We start from the raw sequence: 19028 nt of genomic DNA, 5'->3' as shown, positions 1-19028 counted from the left end.
TTGTACAAAACGACACGTAACTGATAGGAACGTGTGAAGAGGACGGGGGCTCAGGAAAGCCCCTCCTTGTCTTAATGAGCCTAAGGAGATGGAGGATTATTATTTAAAAATCTCTGGGTTTCATTATTTAGGAAGCATACTCCGTTGAAAAGAGAAATATATCAATAGCATATTTTCAGGAGTTAATGCACAAGAACCTTCATACTTACTTTGCTTATTTCTGCCTTATTAAAACACTGAAGCAGACCAAAGCCATAAATGGGTTAGTAATGATCCAGAAAGGAAAATTGTTTCTCAATTAGAGTTCCTCCTTTGAAATGGGCAAACCGAGGGATTCAAACACTCTCAGTGGGATTTCTTCACATGGTTCATTTTTGGAATCCTTTTTGCATTTTTCTGAGCTGTCGGATCTCAGCCTAAAAGCCCGATGCTTAGAGTTGGATGAGGTTAGGACGAAAGGCAGCTCAGAGAATCAGCAAGGCTCAGTGCAAAGAGGTCATCTCCCCAGGAGTTGTCCATACCTCCTAGGAGGACCCGGGAGCCACCCCGGGCCCTGCATAACCTTGGGAAGGTAGGGTCTTGAAGCTGTCCCAGTGCACTTCAAAGCTGCCCCGGGCAGAGGGTGAGAGAGCGTACAACGTCACAGGCCTAGCGACAAAGCAAAGGAGACCGGCAGCTGCTGCTTTAGATTTCTTCCTATACGGATGCATTGTGAACAGGCTAGTTTTTGTCAGAAGATATAATTAAAACCTCAGAAAAGGAGGTTATCTCATCCTTTCCGTATTTGTACATCTTCACTGAAATACCTTCAAAACTATATAACCGAGCGGCCCCTGGGTGGCTGTCGGTTGAGTGTCTGCCTTCGGCTCAGGTCATGATCTCAGGGTCCTGGGATCGAGTCCCACATCGGGCTCCCTGCTTGGCGGGGAGCCTGCTTCTCCCCCTCTCTGCTCCTCCCCCTGCTTGTTCTCTCTCTCCCGCAAATAAATAAAATCTTTAAAAATAAATATATAACAGAAAAACTATAATGGTGGCTAAAATCTGAACATGGTTTGCTTTAAGGCTCTCTTTTCATGTCCTAAAAATTATGGTGAACAGCCTCTGGTTTAAGTTTCAACAGCAAGTCACGGAATAGATTTTTGAGTGTGTAATAATCAAATCCTGGTAAACAGACCTGTTGATGCACTGAGTCAGCAATAAACAACCAAGCCAGGCCAAGCACAGAAGGCAGAAGTGAGACTTCCCGTCCCTTGCCTGGCCACCTGATTCATAAGCCTTTTCAAAGACAACGCCGGGGAAGGTGTGGATGAAAGTTCAAAAAAGCATGTCAGTTTCAGAAGTTATTGCAAAATGATCTAGAGTTTCTCCTCCACCTGCAAGCAGTGCCAGGACCGGGCCATGGAGCTGAGCCACAGAGGGCGTGTGCTGTGCGGACACCAGGGCATGACGACGCTCCACGGAGTGCCTGGGACGGGCAGGAATCCCAAGCCGTGAAGGCAGCATTTGCAAGGGGGACTCGTGTTCGAAATTTCCCCTCCATACATACATGAGGGAGAACACAGTCTCTCCACACAACCAACTTTGTCACACTCTCTTGGGAGTATCAGATGAATGGTAAGGTCATTCTTTGCCTCCTCGAGAGTTCTCTGTCAAGCTAAGAGAAACCACAGTGTAGCCACCATCATTTTGCTGCATTAACTTCCCTCTTCTGTGTGTCAATCAGCCACAGCTTACATGTCCATCTGTATACCCAGGGCTGGCGTGGATGTACCACTGGATCCGTCTAGAATCACCTACCCGTCATCCCTCCCCCTGCTTTCCTCTGCCTTTCCTTTGCCTTTTTTTGTACCCCGTCCCCCGAGTCTTGAACTCACACAGGTTCTCTCCTGCGTTTTTCACGTTCTTTCCACTATACTCTTTTCTTTCTTTTGGGTCTTTTTTTTTTTTTAAGCTTCCTCTTGTTTTTAAATGTTTATTAGTATTCATACTTATGGAGAAATTGAATGTTCAAGCACTGTAATCAACTGTTCTCTTTAATCATAGAATATGATTAATCATAGAAAGGATTGCAAATGGCCTTGGTAAGTATGAACAGGGACCATTTAAATGTTTGGCAATCTTATAGGTAAAAAAAAAGAAAAAGAAAAAGGAAAGAAAAGTACTCAGGATACTGGGAGAGACGAGTATTAGTTTTATGTTGGAGTGAAGTACAAGGTGAGCCGCGCTGTGAGATACGGAGATTTCTGTCTACGCTCCATGTCCAATAACTTATGCAGCCAGCACAACCATTTTTTGTGGTTTAAACTTTTCAGGGACTAAACAGAGACACATCAGGGGCACAATACAGTTCATGACCTTCTAGTCGCGATTCCTAATTAAGGTTCGAGGTCTGAATGGAGCACAAGCACAAGGCAGCCCAGCGCCAGCGCACAGGGCAGACTGCTTTATTTTCATGTTGTTTTTGTCTCTGCAGTGAGATGAGTAAGATTTTCTCCTAATAAAGGTAAATCAGGAGAAAGAGAAAGAAAAGGAGAGCATTTTAGCTGTGCCACATCAACCGAAGGTGACATTTTATGGGTCGGTGTGAAGACCAAAGAGCGGTCTATCGTCATAAAACCGAGTTATTGGGGCGCCTGGGTGGCTCAGTGGGTTAAAGCCTCTGCCTTCGGCTCAGGTCATGATCCCAGGGTCCTGGGATCCAGCCCCACATTGGGCTCTCTGCTCTTCGGGGAGCCTGCTTCCCCCTCTCTCTCTGCCTGCCTCTCTGCCTACTTGTGATCTCTCTGTCAAATAAATAAATAAATAAATCTTTAAAAAACAAAACAAACAAAAAAACCCCGAGTTATCGGCCCTCATCATTGAGAGCGCATCGCTTGCGAGCTTCAGGTGAGTCCTTTTGAAGCAGCAGTCCGAGGAGAGAACGCCCCTCCCACAGCGTGCCCACTGCTGGGTCCTTTCTGCCCAACCTCCAACAATAACACCTGTTCCAGGCCACCCGGAGGCCAGGGCAAACCATTTCTTCTTCCCAACCGACCTACCCTTTCTATAGCCGAGCTAGCAGGAGGGGAAACCATTTCCAGTCAGGTTTCATTTTCAATAGAGCAAATCCTATTTTCCCAATAAATGGAGTTGAAAACATCGGTGAGGAAAGGATTAACCAACCCCGTGGGCTGCTGGCCTTGCGCCACATCTTTTGAGTGTCTGTGACATTCATTTGTGCAGTGGAAATGCTAGTCTATGAAAGGAATTACTGCCCAAACCGCTTACTTCCAAACCTAGGAATTACTTGTCAGATGTTGACTTAGAACAAGGTAAGCCTGTAAGAAAGTCCTATAGTAGATGAGACCCACTGTCCATGATGTCTGAGATGATCCTGCTTAAAGAACAGAGGAAATGGCTTTACTCTGGACCACTCATTTCAGGGTGCAAGTTGAGGCCACCACATCCAGAAATCGGATACTCGCGACCTCCTGAGCGTTAATCTGGAAACCCCACACATTGTACAATGTATCCATTTTAAGTTTACCTTCTCTTTAATGACTTAACAGAAAAAAACTGCATGATGAAATAGATTTTCTCCAAATATATATATATTTATATAATATATAATCTTAGTTAACTCAAAGGTATATACATTGTATAATAAATAATATTTATAAAAAGAGACTTTTTGAATATAAAATCAAAAAGATCAACAACTTCTACAACTTTTTACAAAACTTTGGATACAGCAGGTCGGTAGGAAATTTCGGTTGGATACTATTACCTGACTACGGCGAGAATAATTACAATGTGCTCAGTGTACTATTATTAAATAATTACTTGTCAGCTACTTGAATACGCCCCAGAAACATGACTTTATCACTTTTAATATAGAATACATAGATATGAAAAGACTGTTCTGAAAATTTGTATCCGTTCTGCTGAAATAATTCTCACATAAAGCAAGCATTATCCGGTTGACATGATTGAAAACTTTTCAGTCTAAGGTGAGACTGGGGAGGGGCATTTGGGACTCTCCCGACAGGGGATGGGATGTGTATCTGTAGGCGGGCTCGTTGCCCGCAGATTCAAGAGTGCGGGCATGGCTTCTAGACAGTCTTGGCAAGCCTGCCTGAGTAGAGCAGGAAGATCACTTGACCCAGCAGCTGAGGTCAGTGTTAGACCAGAGAGAGAAGGGAGTAAAGAAAGGAAGAAACAACTCTGTTCCCGTCTCTACCCCTGCCGCCTCTCTTCTTCCTGATCCTCCCTAAGACAGAGCTGTGGCCTGAGTTCGTGCTGTCCGATCCGCTGGCCTCCGTTCAGGACTCTTGAGAGGACCTGTGTGGAGCTCGGGGAGCTCAGCGGAGAGAGGTTTTACCGGAGGGAGCAAGTGACCGCTTGCCCGCCTTCGAACACCTCCTCCGGATCCTTGGGAACTGCGTGGACGGGTGGGCTCTCTGCACACAGCTGAGGCTGGCAGGTGTGTGTTAACGAACTCTGCGTTTTTCTTTTACCCGCATAGGCCAAAGGAGGGAAAGGAGGCTGGAAGACAGGTCTTTACCGGAGAGGAAACAAAGGAGCCGTGTTATCCTCCCTAGCTACAAGTCACCAAGTTGGAACATCAGGAATCGGCCGCTGCTCTGTCTCTGACCCTTTGATTTCTACCCAGGCGACCCAGACTCCCAGCTGCTCTCCCTGGAGTTGTTTGGGTGGGGAATCTGCCAGTGAGCAGGGCCGGGAGGGAGTGAATGGCCCCTTCTAAAGATACCGCTTCTTTCTTTAGGAAGCCCATTGGAGCTGCAGAAGGCTCACCACCCCCTAAACATAACCTATTTACATCGGTTCATCCTTTAAAAAAAAAAAAAAAAAAAAAGCCCCCAAGCCCTGCCCTGCATTCCTGGTAGATAGCGCGGAAGGGGAGCAGAAGACCGGGAGCTGGGACTGCGGTTCACAAGGGCCTCGCGTGCGGACCAGGGCTGCAGAGGAAGCGAGACTGAGAACAGGACACAGCCGCTCTTCCAACAGCCTGCCAGGCCACCCGGCGCTCCTGGTTCTTCGGGACTCCCAAGCCCACCCCCACAATTGCTTTGGGCCTCCCTCCCACTGGATCCTAGCTAAACCTATGGCTTTCGTGCGAATGTGGAGGTCTATCAGATCTGAGCAGGAGGAGACAGAGAAAAGGAGACCGCTGGGCTCTGTCCTACTTCCTAACGCCCACCGCACAGGCATCTTGCAGGGCACCAGGAGAAGCCGTCTGGAAACAGAATCTTGCCCCAGCCGAGGTCTTCGGCACCAGGCAGAGAGCTCACGGCAGCCCAGCCTGTTCTGTCGGAGTAGAATTTTTTTTTTTTCCATTTTTATTTTCTTTAACATGTGCAAAGATAAGCCTGGGGTCTGTTCCTATCAGACCCTAGAGAACTAAAAAGAAAGCCCCTTCTTTAAAAACCACACACCATCCACAGCAGGGTGAGAAACTTAAGAGAGAGGGCGAGGGAGGCCTCCCCGGCAGCGGGCAGCTCGGGTCCAGGTCATTTACCGCACTGGCGTCTGGCAACAGTCCGGGTTCCTGGCTGCCTGGTGCTGAGGGCTGAGCCCGGCTCCAGGTCCTGCTTTCCCATGGGACTTCGGTGAATCTGCCCAGCCACACACTTCACCCGTTCCCAGTGCCCTTTGGAAAACAAAGAGGGAGAATCAGACCTGTAATCCCTTCCTCAGAGGAACCGCCCGTCGGGGTGCCGAGATTAGAGGCTGCGGATGGGAGAGCTCGTCGTTTCTCCTGTACTGGGGGGCAACGGGGAACTCAAGGGGCTTTCCTGCACCCCCTCCTCTGCTCTGGGGGTCTGCTGCTGAGGGAGAGTGCGGGATTTAAACAGGATCAGGAGGGCTTGGGCCACCACTGACTGGGACCCAAACCCTACCTGCCCCACCTTCTGGCCGGGAGCTCGGGCAGCGGCCCCCAGGCAGGAGTCCACCTCGTAGAGAGATTGAAGGCCTCTCCGGTCCAGGGCCCCATTCCCTGCTAGAGTAGACGTGGGCACTGTGCTTTTCTGTCCCACCAGTGGTTTGATAATGAGCCGTCTACGCAGGAGCACGGCTATTTAATTAACTACGAATAATTCCTTCCCAGAGGAGCACCAATGTGTACCTCTTACTCATTTGTGTATTTACATCTCACCAAGGATTAGAGGCCCAAAGCACTTTCATGGGCATTCCCAACCAACCTTCCATTCCCGGGGGGGGGGGGGCAGACAGGGCCAGTGGAAGACTATTACACTGGGGCAGAACCGGAGCCTCAGCATGACTAAGCGGACATGTCCTAAGGTACTGTGGCAAGTTAGTGACAGATCCAGCACTTGGGGCCAGCCAGGCCCCCTGCCTCTTGTCCAGAGAAAGCCCTTTCCAGCTTACTGTGGCTCACAACATCTGAGTAACAAGGAAGATGCCTGGTACTTGCAAGGTCGGCAATCGGCCGTTAGCATGAGACACTGGACAGAAGCCACAGGCAATGGAAAAGATGTTTTCCCCACCAGGGAAGGACTGGGAATCTCCCCGTGGCATAAAGCCGTGTTGACTGGGGCTCCCCACCGAGTGTGTGGAAGGCATATGTCCCTGTCAGCCTGTCTCCAAGGTTCCCATGTTGCCTGCGGTGTCAGTGTGGATGAAGGGAGGGGAGAGGTAACCGGGTCTCAGCCAATCTGGGGCCTGTGGTTCAAGACCAAGCACCGCGCCTGGAGAACGTCGCTCGCGGAGGTCAGCTCTGTCTGGTCCGGGGAATCTTTGCTGCCTCCTTGGACCGCGAACCAGGCCCAGCCCCGGGGCTATCCAGCCTCTGGTCCACACAACCACCCCCCTGTTCTCAGATGAGGGAACCAGGGCGCATAGAGGCTCCCCAGCCTGCCCCAAATCACTCAACAAGTTGAAAATTTGTCCAAAGGGCACCACGTGGGGAGAGTTCTCCACTCGCCCCAGAGCAAGGGCTCCAGAGCGCCCAGAGCAGAGGGGCTTGGGGCCCCGATCTGCCTAAATAAGACATCTGAGACCATGTCTCTAAGACTGGAGAAAACAGCACTGTCCTTCAGAAATGGGAGGAGAGAGGGCTGAGGATGTATTAATTCCTCCGAGGATCAGCACTAATTACAGGGGTGGCAGGCAGGAGGGTTTTCCAGATACTGAGGGTCAAACCAGCACCTCCCTCCGCTGGTTGGCAGATGGCTTCTCTTGGCGGCCTCCCCCCCACCCCGCCCTGGGAGGGGAGGCACCAGAACACCTTCTGCTTCTACAGCCCCAGCAGGACCCACACGGGAAGTTCAAGGTCCCCATCCTAGCAATGGGTCCTCCGTTAGTGCTCTGGCATCCTAATTCCCCCTCAGCTGCCCCTCAGTCCTGCTTGGGGACCCCACGCTGGCTCCGGCCACCGTGGCCACACTACACTGAGCCCGTGAGTGTGTTCTTATTCGTGGATTTTTTCTCTCACTGTGAGAAGCAGGAAATGAAACTCGCCCAGGTGATGACACCGTCTCACTGCGCAATGTCACCCTTATGTCACGGCTCTCTTGACGGCAGTTATCACTCCCCATCAGTATCAGATTCAGACAAGCATTCACTTCTGGTAGCTCCCTGGGGCCTCATGAAACTTCCATTAGGCTCCCGCTGCCCCGGTACGGGTGAGGAAACTGGACTTCGGGCTTCCAGGGCCGGTACGTGGCGGAGCTGGGGCACCTGCATCCCCTCTCCACCGGCCACAGGTGCCCATCCAGACATGAATGAAGCTGTGCCTCCAGCTGCCTTTCTGGACCCTGTCCCTGTCAGGTCCTAACTCGAGCTCCACTGAGGGGGCTCCCAGAGGGACTCACCCAGGGCTGTCCCCAGGATGTGGGGGCCTCCACACCGCAGAGAGGCCCGGCCCCTCCCCCAGGCCCACACAGTGTGGACCGAAGCCACCAGCTCCGAGGTGCCCTCCGTGGAGCTGCGTGACCCAGTAGGGTGCTCGCCCCTGCCCCATCCCCAGGGGATGACCCAGGCAGGTATGTTCTTCACGATGAGCCATGCACGGTCCCCACGGCTCCTCCGGGGAGGAAGATAGATAAGGAGGCAGATCTATAAAAACTCTCTTGTTGGGGTCCCCCACCTGGCAGGTGGTGGCAGCTGGACCAGGGCTCACGCCTTTATACACTAGGCTCCTTCTCAGGTAGAGAAAAGGGAGAGAGGGCACAGTGGCCTCGGACCTTCCAGCTCCCAGACTCCAGGACCACCTTACATCAGTCCTGACCTATGCTGGGGACCGATGGCTCCAAAGGCCAGGCACCGTGTCTCCCACGCAGGCCACCTCTGGGAAGCTTGGGAACATAATCCACTGGCCTTTGATCCCTTGATTACTCACCACCACCACTCTGAACTTGAATCCCTCCTCCTCCCCATCCCCTTCCATAAACTCGGTGAGAGCGCCCCCGCTCCACCCAAGCTTCAGATCTGTCAGGATATGGGCTGATACACCGCTTCCCCCACCCGCCTCCTCAAGGTCAGTAGGATTTATGCTTGTGCAAAAACTTGCCCTCAAAGTTCAAGGTGGATGCAAAATGACTCTGCCCCGGGGTGAAAGAGAGAGGATCTTTGGCCTATTATTTCAACTATTTTAACCCCCTCGTTTTAGGGTAAGAAAACTGAGGCCCATGGAAATGAAATAACAGGAAATTAGGGACTTCCTGGAACAGGACAGAGTTGAGACCAGAAGTCAGGTGTCCTGGCTTCCAGCGCCACAATGTCCCTCCTCTGGCTCAGAGCCTCCAGATGCTCAGTAATGATGGCCAGTGGCCATGCAAACATCTGACCTGGCTCATAATTTACTAACTTGTATACAAACATTAGTCAATTTTGTGCAGTCTTGCGTGCACATGCTCAGCTGGTATCCGTACTTTCCGTGATCCACCCAAAGCTGCCCAGGGACCATCCCCACTGATGCTCGGGGAAATCCTGGCTTCCTGTTTTGGCCATGGAAACTTGGATGTCTTGGATAGCTCAGAAAGAGAAGTGGGTTAGTCAGGAAGAGGAGCCAGGAGAACCGGGTCCCTGTCCCAAGGCCCCGCAGCCACCCAGCCCTCGGCCCTACCTGGCTCCCTACTTGCAGGTGTGCACATCGTAGATGCGGACGCACTCCTGGCAGCTCACGTAGCAGCACCAGTGGAAGATGCAGTGGCATTTCTCCTTCCGCTTCTCCGTCCTCGTGTTGTGGCCGCGGCCACAGCACAGCAGGTCGCAGCCATCGATGCCGTGGGAGGTGACATTGCAAGTCCGGTCCCTGGTGCCAAAGGAGCCCGTCTCGGGGTTGGGCTCGCAGAAGTTGGGGGAGTTCTCGTAGTAGACCAGGTCCCTCTCAGTGGGCGGCTTGAACAGCGCGTACTTGGCACGGAGGGTCTCCACCCAGCCGCGGGATTCACGGTGCTTCTCCACCACCATCTCGGAGGCACTGTCGTACTTGTCCTTGAGGAAGTCGCCGATAGCGCGGAAGTCGGGTTGGGCCCACCAGCAGGTCTTGACCTCGCAGCTGCCAGACAGCCCGTGGCACTTGCACTTGAGATGCATGTGGTCCAGGATGGTCTGGGGAAGAGGAGTAGCTGCTGGCTTCCAGCACGACCTCACTCGGGAGCGCACCTAGGCCCTCCCTCTCTGCCCCCGCCCACCCCATCCCTGGAACCTTCTCTAGTTCTACTGGGGGTCAGGAAGAAAACAGATTGGGGCTGAGATACGGACCTAAAGAATGATGACCATTGTTCCCCTCCCCTTCACAGCCCAAGCATTGGCAGAAATCGCAGCCATTTCTCAAAGATGTAGGAGATAGGGATTGTGAACCCCATTTAACAGATGGGGAAACTGAGGCTGGGAGCTTAAGTGACTTGCCCTAGGTCAAACAACCAGAGGAAGCCGTGGAGGCTGAATTCAAAGTCAGGCCCACCTGTCTTCATGGCCCTGCCTAGGCAGCCCAAGTGCACCAGATGGGCTGGCGGGGACCTGCTCCGTGGGCTCTGCCTCACTCCTGAGCTGATGTATCCCCGGGCGGGCGCAGATGGGGAACAGCCCAGGGAGAAAGGGTGAACAGGAGGGATGATTGTGGGGGTGTGGGTGGGGGCCAAGCTCTGCCAAGGGGAAAGAGGAGAGCAGGGAGCCTGGGATGCACAAGGGCCACCGGAAGGGCAGGGTGGGGCGGGGGCGAGACCAGGAGGGGAAGGCAGGGACAGGGTCTGCCAAGGGGTACCGGGCAGGGTCGGGCGAGAGCGGCCGCAGCTCACCGTGCGGCCCGCCTCGTTGTTGTGCTTGTTCATGGCCGAGCGTGCATCTGGCCTGTTCTCCCGCGCGTCTGCGAACTCCCGGGACACAAGCACCCCGAAGTCGGCGTCCTCGCTGCAGCCGCCCCACTTCCAGCCCTCTCCAGGTGGCCCCTTGTGGTGCGAGTCGCAGCCGCAGATGGTGGAGGTGCCCTCAGCACAGGAGCGCGTGACGGCGAAGGCCACACCAGCAGAGGCGATGGCGTGCACGAAGGCCGACTCACGGGTGGCTGCGGGGAGGGCATGGGTCAGGCGGGGTCCTGCCTCGACCTCCCCAGCTGGGAAGAAGGGCTCGCCAGCCCGAGGAAAGAGGGAGGAGTCGAGGTACCCTTCCCACCCCCTTTGGCTGGCCCAGCCTCTGAGGTATCCCCACTTTACAGATAAGCAAACTGAGGCGGGGGGGAGGGTTAGCTAACTGATTAACCCAGGGCCTCAATACCTGGTACTGGTCAGAGCCAAGCCTGTCAGAAGCAGGGGCAGAAACTATAGCTCTGGCCGGTTGCTTTAGAGGTGAGGTGGTCCTGCTCCATCCTGGCCCCGGGCCCCCTACCCTCTACCCGCCCCAACTCCAGAGACTGCAGCACAGGCCCGAGCCCTCCCCATCCTGAGAGAGCCTGGGAACCTACTGCCTAAACTACCCAAGTCCACCCCATCCCCCACCTAGATGCACTTGGGCAGACCCCTTCCTTTTCTGAGCCTCAGTTACCCTCTTTGTAAAACGGGTATAACTTCCCTTTGCCACCAGAGCTCCTGGCCAGGAGGAGAGTGGCCCGAGTCCCACGCCCACTCCTTGCCATCAGGGGAGAAACCCTTGAAGGAAAAGGAGAACTTCTCAGGGGTGTCCCCCAACTTCAGGATCCTGATCATCACCTTTGGGCGCTCAGTGGGCACCAGATTCTGCCCTTCAGGTTCTTGATCTTATTTAATCCTCTTAACTAGGAGCAGAAAGTCTTAACACAGGCCCATTTTACAGATGCAGACATTGAGGATTAGAGGGCCACGGTCTGGGAGACCTGCAGTCCAACTATCTCTCTCTCCGGACAGGCGAGGAACCCAGATTGGGCGGTGACCCGCCCGAGGCCACGCAGGCCGGCCTGGAAGCCAGCGCTCCCATGGCGAGTGCTGAGGGAGATCGCGGCTCGGCACGCAGGCGGGAAGCCGGGTAGCCTCGCGGGCCACCCGCGGAGGAGCCGCCCGACCCGCTTCCACGGACGCCCCGCCGCCGCACCGAACCCGCGCCGCCCAGGCGGACTGAGACCCGGGGCGGCCGAAGCCCAAGGCTCCGGTCCCTCCCCTCACCCCAATACCGCCCCAACGCCGCCCGGTTCTCATCGCCCCCGTTCCGGCTCCCGCCCTCCCCGGGGCGCCCGGGGGCGGCGGCGGCGCCGAGGGCCAGCGCCTCGCTTCCGGCCGGGCTCGCGGCCTCTCGCGGCGGCGGCGGCGCCCGGGCCCCGGGCCGCGCTCGGTTCCCAGCCCCGGGGACGCGGGGGCGGCGGGGGCGGGGCGGGGATTAGCCTGGGAGCGGCGCTGACAGCCCCGCTGTGCCGGTCCCCGTCCGGCGGGGCCCGCTGGGCCGCTCAATCCGCCTTTGTTCGCGCGGTGTCACACCGCATTACCCGCATAATGCGGCCGCCGGGCCCGGGCCGCCGGGCCGGCCGCCACCGCGTAGCAACGGGCGGCTCCCGCGGCCGGGCCGCGCCCCCGGCCCCGGCGCCGGCCCGCGAAATCCCCATTGAAGCGGCGCCCCCCGCCCCCGCGCCGCGCCGAATGGCCAGAGGGCGTGTGAATGGCGCGGCGGCCGCAGCGGGCGCGGGGCCGGACCGCGCGGTGGGGGGCGGCGCTCGGTCCCCTTTCAAGCCGCCTAAGCCCCTCCGGGCCGCCCGCGCCGCCCCGCCCGCGGAACGCGATCCCGGGCTCGCCTGCGCCCCGCCGTCGCGGCCCGTCGCCTTCCGGCCGCCGACCCCCGCGGCCTCCGCCCCACGGGGGCCGCGCGAGTCCCCGGCGGGCCGCGGCCCCGCCTCCGGGCCGGCCAGACGGTGGGGAGCCGGTCCCGGGCTCGGCCAGCGGTGCGCGCCCCGGGCAGGGCGCACCGCCCCCCCCCCCGCGCGCGCCCCCGCGCCCCCTGGCTCCCAAAGCGTGTGTGTGGGTTGGGGTGGAGTGGGGTGGGGTCGGGGGGTGCAGAGGTGAACGCGTGGCGGCCCGTGCGGCGCGGGTGAGGGACTCCCGACCTTCTTCCCGGACCTTCCTCGGCTTCTTCAAATTCCTCGAGTTTCTGACTTATTACCCAGCTCCCAACCCCCGCCCAACACAGAACTGCCCTCTTGCACTTCAGAGATGAAGGCAGGTACCAGAACCTACAACGTGATGGAAAACGTTTAACACAGGCGTGGATGGGTAATAAGCTCAAAGGCCGGATTTTCATTGCCAAATGTCCCAAGAGGGTAAGAGCGATCAGAAGGCGAGTCTTGCTTTTGGGGAGCGCGTCTAGACGCCAGGCTGTTTGATTAAGCGCTACCTGGCCCGAGGTGGGGCACCGGAAGGCGGTGAGACTGACACACCGGGCAAGATCAGGTTTGAAATGCAAACCGCCGCCACTTGGCCCCAATTAGAGGCCAAACCTTTTATGTAAACAAGGAATAATTAGCTTTGGTAATAGAAGCGTAAACAGAATCATCATCCATTGATTCGCTAATTGGTCTTCTGTCCCTTGACAATGGCCTGTGGGTCAGACAGACCCAGCATACCCGAGGCCCAGGTAAAGGGGGACTGCCTACTAAAAGGTAGGGGGTCAGTGCCCCCATCCCCCACTTCCCCCATCAGATCCACCTGGCTCTCAGATCCCTTTTCCTTCCGGCTATAAATATAGTTCTTGTAAGAGAAGGGAGGGCCAGGCTCACCAGTTTGGGTGGCAAAGCCCCTGGGACGGGAGGGTTCAAGTTGCTGCTGAAAGGGAGCAGGGGTCCCAGGAGGCCCGCTGGGGTCATCAAATTCCGGGATGCGGCCATTCCTTAGAGTTGCCCATCTTCAGCCCAGAACTCTCCAGCCCCAAAGTCCCCTTCTTGGGAGCAGTCGCCCCCCTCAACCATCTCCCCTGGTCATGCTTGAGGTCAAGTTGTGTGAATGCCATTCATTTCAGGCACCAGCCGGTTAGACTCCCGGTTTGCAGGAGGGCAGGAAAGTTCCCCAGAGGCCAGCCAGCCCTCTAGCCCCTCCACAGTCCGTGGGCAGATCCCCCGTGCAGGGGCGTGGGGGCTGGCAGAATCTTTGCACTGAAATGCTTGGGGGCAATGCAATGCCACCAACACCAGTTTCCTCAGCTCCAGAATTTTCTATCTGGGCGGGACCTAGAGGTGGTGATGCTCTCCACTCACCCAAAAAGCTAGATTTACATAGCACTTAACACAGTGTTGGGAAAATGTCACAAATGTCCACAACAAAGCCTGCCCTGCTCCACTGTGCCAGCCAGGTGTGGGGTGGGGAGGAAGGCCATGGCCTCCTGTCCCGCCCTAGGATCTCAGGATACGGAGCATCTCAAAGCTGCTCAGCCCCCAGCAGCACCTGGGAAGGTGTGGCGGGCGTGGTGACAGTCTGGGTCAGTCCAGAGAGGGAGCTGACCGGCTTTTGTGGAGGCTGCAGCTCCTGACCAGCTTTGTGGCCCTCCCCTGGGGACCCTGGGCTGGGAGCTGAGGCACCCCGAGGGGGAAGGGTCACCGGGTCCTCCTCCCCCACACCCCACAGCCCCGCCCCCACCCGCTAGCCCGCCCGGAGACAGTACCTTTGTCCAGGACGGGCCCGAAGATGGCCAGGCTGTCGTCTATGGTGGTGCAGTTCCAGCGGCGGCCCCGGAACTGATGCTGGCACTCCTGGATGCCCAGTTTCACGCCCTCGGCCACGCTGGGCATGATCTCGATGTAATTCCGGCAGAAGCGCAGTTGCTTGGGGACCAGGCCCGGGATGGAGCCGCAGAGCAGGGGCTGCGAGCCCAGGGATGTGTATTGCTGGCCCAGGGCCAGGGACCTGCAGGCAGACACAGGGTGGTGGCACATGGCCCATCAGGGGCCTTTTTTCTTCCTCGTGAGCCCTCTGGGGTGGGTGGAGCCACGGAGGGCCCCTGGGACGGGACGAACCCAGACCCTCCAGCAAGCCGGTGCCTCAGCGTGCTCCCTGCCCCTGTGGGGCAGATCTCCGGCCCAGCCAGCAGCCCTCTGACAGGGGCATATCTGACGTGAGCGCGGGGACTCGCAGGGGCACATCGTGAAAAGAACCCTGGACTGGAAAGATGGATTTGGGGTTCCAGGTTAAATCCCTCCTAGGCTGTGGGCCAGTTGCCCTGATGGGCCTTGAAGTGGTTGGCCTGGACAGTCTTCCACGGAGTCTGAGTTTCTGGGGCCACACAGACTCCAGTGACCCATGGGAAGTAACCCAAACCTAAAGCGAGGGAGGTGGCAGGCTTGATCCCAGTCCCATCTCAGCTGAAGCAGAGAAACAGAGAAGTCCCAGTCCCAGCAGGGAACTCATTACGTACATGTGTGCCTGAAGTTTGCACATGCGTGTGCGCACACACGCGTGCACACACACACACACACACTGCCCATGGCAGTGTCCCGTAGCCGCCACCTCAGGACTCTGCCTGCCCAGCCCAAAGCCCCCAGTACCTCCCTAGGGAATCCGTAGCTTCTACTAGGTCCTCTGTCCTTTGTCCCCTGGGGCCTCCATGACCATCTTGGCAGCTTCCCAGAAGTTTCTAGAGTGACATCTTCCCTCTTACCAGAGACTAGAGCTTGGCTTTGTTTCAAGACAAGTGGAGCTCAGTGTCAGGTGGGAGAAGATCCCAGATCACACTCTGCCAGCCAAGTCACCTTACTCTCCTAACCCTCATTTCTCAATCAATATCCTGTAAACCTCTCAGCATTTTTTTTTTAAACAGACTGCTTGGGCATCAGGACTTCAATTTTTTTTAAGGTTATTTATTTACTTATTTATTTATTTATTTGTCAAAGAGAGAGAGAGAACAAGTGGGGGGGGGGGCAGCAGGCAGAGGGAGAAGCTGGGACTCGATCCCAGGACCCTGGGATCATGACCTGAGCTGAAGGCAGATGGCCAACCAACAGAGCCACCTCTCAGCTTTTTATAGAGTCAGCAGAAGGGAAGGTCTTGTGGGGAGCCGGAATAAGAGTTTAAAATACTAGAAAACCAAGGTGCTGCTCTTCCCACTCTCTCCCTCAGCCCTGGAACAGCAGGAATGACATTTTGCGGGAGAAACTGAGAAAATGATCCGTGGGTCTCAGTGGACTTGAAGGTCAGTTGCCATCAGCCCTGTGATCAGGGACAGTGCGAGCTGGAAGAAGGGTTGCGTGAGGCTCATCTCCTCCCTCTTCACATCCAGCACCAAGGCTCCAGTCCGGCAGTGACCTCAGTCAAGTCCCCCACACAAAGAGATGACAGAAGCCTTGGGAAGAGGGATCAGAAGACCCCAAATGCAGATCAGGAAAACACAGACACATACACACACAAGCTTCCTGGACTAGACACAGGGCTGAACTCAACATCTGCCGCCTATCAGCTCTTAGGCTGCTTTGCCTGTAGATTCCTGATCACTTCTCCAAGGCGGAGAACATCACTACCCACCACGCCAGACCAGGAAGCTGGGGTTTAGGGAGCAAGTTAGTTGCTCAAGCTTTCCAATGCCGGGCATGTGGCCGAACACAGCATGCTCGCTGGGCCGAGCCTTTTCCTTGGGTTTGCTTCCCTCAATCCTTAGAACAACGGTAGGATGTGGAAGGGGCATTAGGGCAGCCCCGTGTTCGGGTGGCGTGGCCTCACGTACTGAGGAACCAGCCCAGACCACAGAGGGGCTAAGAAGTGGCTCATTGGATCCCATTCCCTCTGACTCCAGAACCACTGTGCCGCCTGCCTTCTATGGCAAGGCCTGCTTGGGGCCGGAGGCAGGGAGGTGGAGGGAGGGGCTGGTTGTAGGCCGGGCCCTTCTGCGCCCTGAGTCTCACCCACGGATCTCATGCCTCACTGAGCTTGAGCAGGTCAGCCCAGAGCCCCCGATGAGCACACGGCCCACAGCCCCCGAGGGGGCCCAGGGGGCTGTTCTCTCCTGTCCCAACCCTGTTTACGCTCATAAACAGCTTATCACAAGAACGGTGATGTTCGAATAGCCATCCCTGATTATACGATGGGCCTGTTCCAAGCACTCATGTCTGTCGCCTTAGGTAATCCTCGCGGAACTTCATTATAATCATTATTATCCCATTTCCTAGACAAGGAAACTGATGCCAGGAAGCTAAGTACCCTGCCCCAGTCTGCAGGACTGCAGTGTCAGAATTGAGCCTCCCTCCCCGTTCAGACTGTCTCCCCATGTGTTCCTTTTTCTTTCTTTCTTTCTTTTTAAGACTTTATTTATTTGAGAGAGAGAGAGACAGAGAGCACAGGTGGGGAGGAGAGAGAGAAGCAGACTCCCCACTGAACAGGGAGCCTGACGTGGGGCTCGATCCCAAGACCCTGAGATCATGACCTGAGCTGAAGGCAGACGCTCAGCTGGCTGAGCCACCTTGGCGCCCCCTCCCCACATGCTCTTAACACGCGCCTCGAGCCCCGCCCACCAGCTGTCCCAGCAGCTCTGTGGTCACCCCTACAGGAACCGGCCCAGGGTTTGGGGTGGAGAGTCAGCACAGTGCAGAGGCTCCCCTGGGAAGAAGCCCAGGCCGTCCCCACTCCCTCCTCTGACATTTAGGACCTGAAGCCCCAGAGGAGGAGGACAGTTAGAGAGGGGAGCTGAGACCCGATAAGGGACTCTGCCACCCCTATCTCCGTACCTGGGTTTGGTCCTGAATGGGGTGGTGATTTGCAGCCCCCTCCCCATCTCCTGGTCTGGCCCCTCCCTGTCCCAGAGCAGCATGGGAAGACCTGGCACCCACTTTCCAGCCTCAGTGTTCTTCCCCTTTGGCCAGAGCCAGTCTCCCCAGTGTTCCCACCACAAGTACCTTGGTCCATGTCCAGGTCTGGAGGTGTGGACCGCCCCTATGGTGGCCCCGCTTGCCATCAGCTTGGCCTCCAGCCCCCACAACACACTCTGATCTGGGCCGGTCTGTCCCACAGATAGGCACAAGGGGCCCTGTCCCATGTCACCCCCCATTATTGGTCTGCTCACCAGCCAAGGCCCCAAGTGCCCCGAGGCTCCAGCCTCCTTTTGCCCAGAGATGCGCAACCTCCAAAACTCTCCTCCTTCCTAGCTCTCTCCTAGCCCCTTGGCAGGCCCGGCCCCCCTCAAGCTAAGCTGAGTCCCGGACTAGAATGAGAACCTACGAGAGGAGCCCTATGAGAGCACGAAGCCCATTTATACACTTGAAAAAGCGAGAGGCCCACAGAGAGAGGCGGCTTGCCCACGGCTGGCCACTGCAGAGAAGGGAGACTGAGGAGTGGGGACGCCCCTGCTGGCTCTTCATTTTCACCTGGCGAGGCCACTTCTCATCCCAGCCCTCCAAGGGGCTCCCGCTCCTGGTTTCACCAGTCCCCTCCCCCAGGGTCCAAGGTGGGCCTCCCCAGCCCAGCAGAAGCCCCGAGCTCAGGGAACTGGCTGGCCACAAAGGCCACAGTGGCTCCCCAAACTTCTCCCAACAGGGAGATACCTCGTTCCCTGCCCCTCCTCTGAAGGACACCAAGTCCTTCCTACTGGTCCTGCTGGAGGACTGTGGTCTCTCTTCCAACACAGGCAGATTCCCTCTTGCCCTCCAAGGTCACGTGCAACGCCAGCAGTCATAACAGCAACCGTTTCCTTCACATGTCGCATCTACTATCTCAACAGATTTTCACCACAGCTCCCACTGGAGGCGTTGCGGCCCCCATTTCAGAGGGGGAAACCGAGGCACAGAGAAGCTAGGCACCTTACACAGTGCAGCGGCTGAGCCAGGATCCAACCCTGGGTTTGTCTGACTCTGAGTATGATACCCTCTGAAAACAACTCTGGGCATCAGAGATGATTTCTTGTTTGTTTGTTTTTTTCTATAATTTTTATTTATTTATTTGAGAGAGAGAGCAGGAATGGGAGCAGAGGGAGAAGCAGAGTCCCCGCTGAGCAGGGAGTACAACACGGGGCTCAATCCTAGGACCCTGGGATCATGACCTGAGCCGAAGGCAGACGCTTCACCAACTGAGCCACCCGGGCGCCCCAGAGATGATTAGTTCTTTCCCCTCCCACCAGACCCGGGCTCTACCCCGCTGCCCGGGGGCCAGCCCAGTGTGCAGCCTGGAGGCACAGACCTGGATCTGCTGTTCCCTAATTACTGATCTCAAACAATTCACTCAACCTTTCCCTGCCTCAGTTTCCTCACCTATAAAAGAGACATAATAAGAGGAAGGAATGAGAAAAAGCGTTGAGCACAGAGGAAGCCCTGTGTTTAGAGGCTGTCCCCAGCACTTTGTCCCCTTGTCCTGTCAGTAACCTCTTGCTTCCTGTCCTCCCATTCCTGACTTGACAGAACACACCAGAATTTCCAAAGCCCCTTCCCATCTGTTACCGGAAAGGATACCAAACTGGCCCTTTCCCTGGCAGCTCAGTCCTAACTGGGGTGGCTGGACACGGATATTTGTGACCTGGCCCAATGTTAGAGGTAACCCAAAGGGCCAGGGCAGGGGGACAGTCCCAGAATGCTCCATTCGAGGGTTTCAGCTCAGCTCTGGACATCCTGCTGGTCAGGAGCAAGGCCTCCTGGGGAAGGG

The 19028-nt window shown here is 56.2% G+C and overlaps 1 protein-coding gene across 1 annotated transcript in view; it reads right to left on the bottom strand.

Annotated features, from left to right (window-relative positions):
• Positions 1-5307: 5307 nt before the first annotated feature.
• The window catches only part of WNT3 (Wnt family member 3), a 44780-nt gene continuing 31059 nt past the window's right edge, over positions 5308-19028 (bottom strand). The window contains exons 2-5 of the mRNA XM_080826994.1: positions 14077-14318; positions 10266-10531; positions 9089-9576; positions 5308-5650 (exon numbers count right to left, since the gene is read on the bottom strand). Coding sequence (XP_080683120.1) covers positions 9097-9576; positions 10266-10531; positions 14077-14318 — 988 coding nt within the window. The 3' untranslated portion in view covers positions 5308-5650; positions 9089-9096. The remainder of the gene's footprint in view (positions 5651-9088; positions 9577-10265; positions 10532-14076; positions 14319-19028) is intronic.

The sequence above is a fragment of the Martes martes genome (genome assembly GCF_963455335.1).
Source record: "Martes martes genome assembly, chromosome: 16".
In the NCBI taxonomy this organism is placed as follows: Eukaryota; Metazoa; Chordata; class Mammalia; order Carnivora; family Mustelidae; genus Martes; species Martes martes.
Note: the sequence above shows the minus strand (reverse complement) of the source record. Positions and strands in the feature narration are given on the sequence as shown.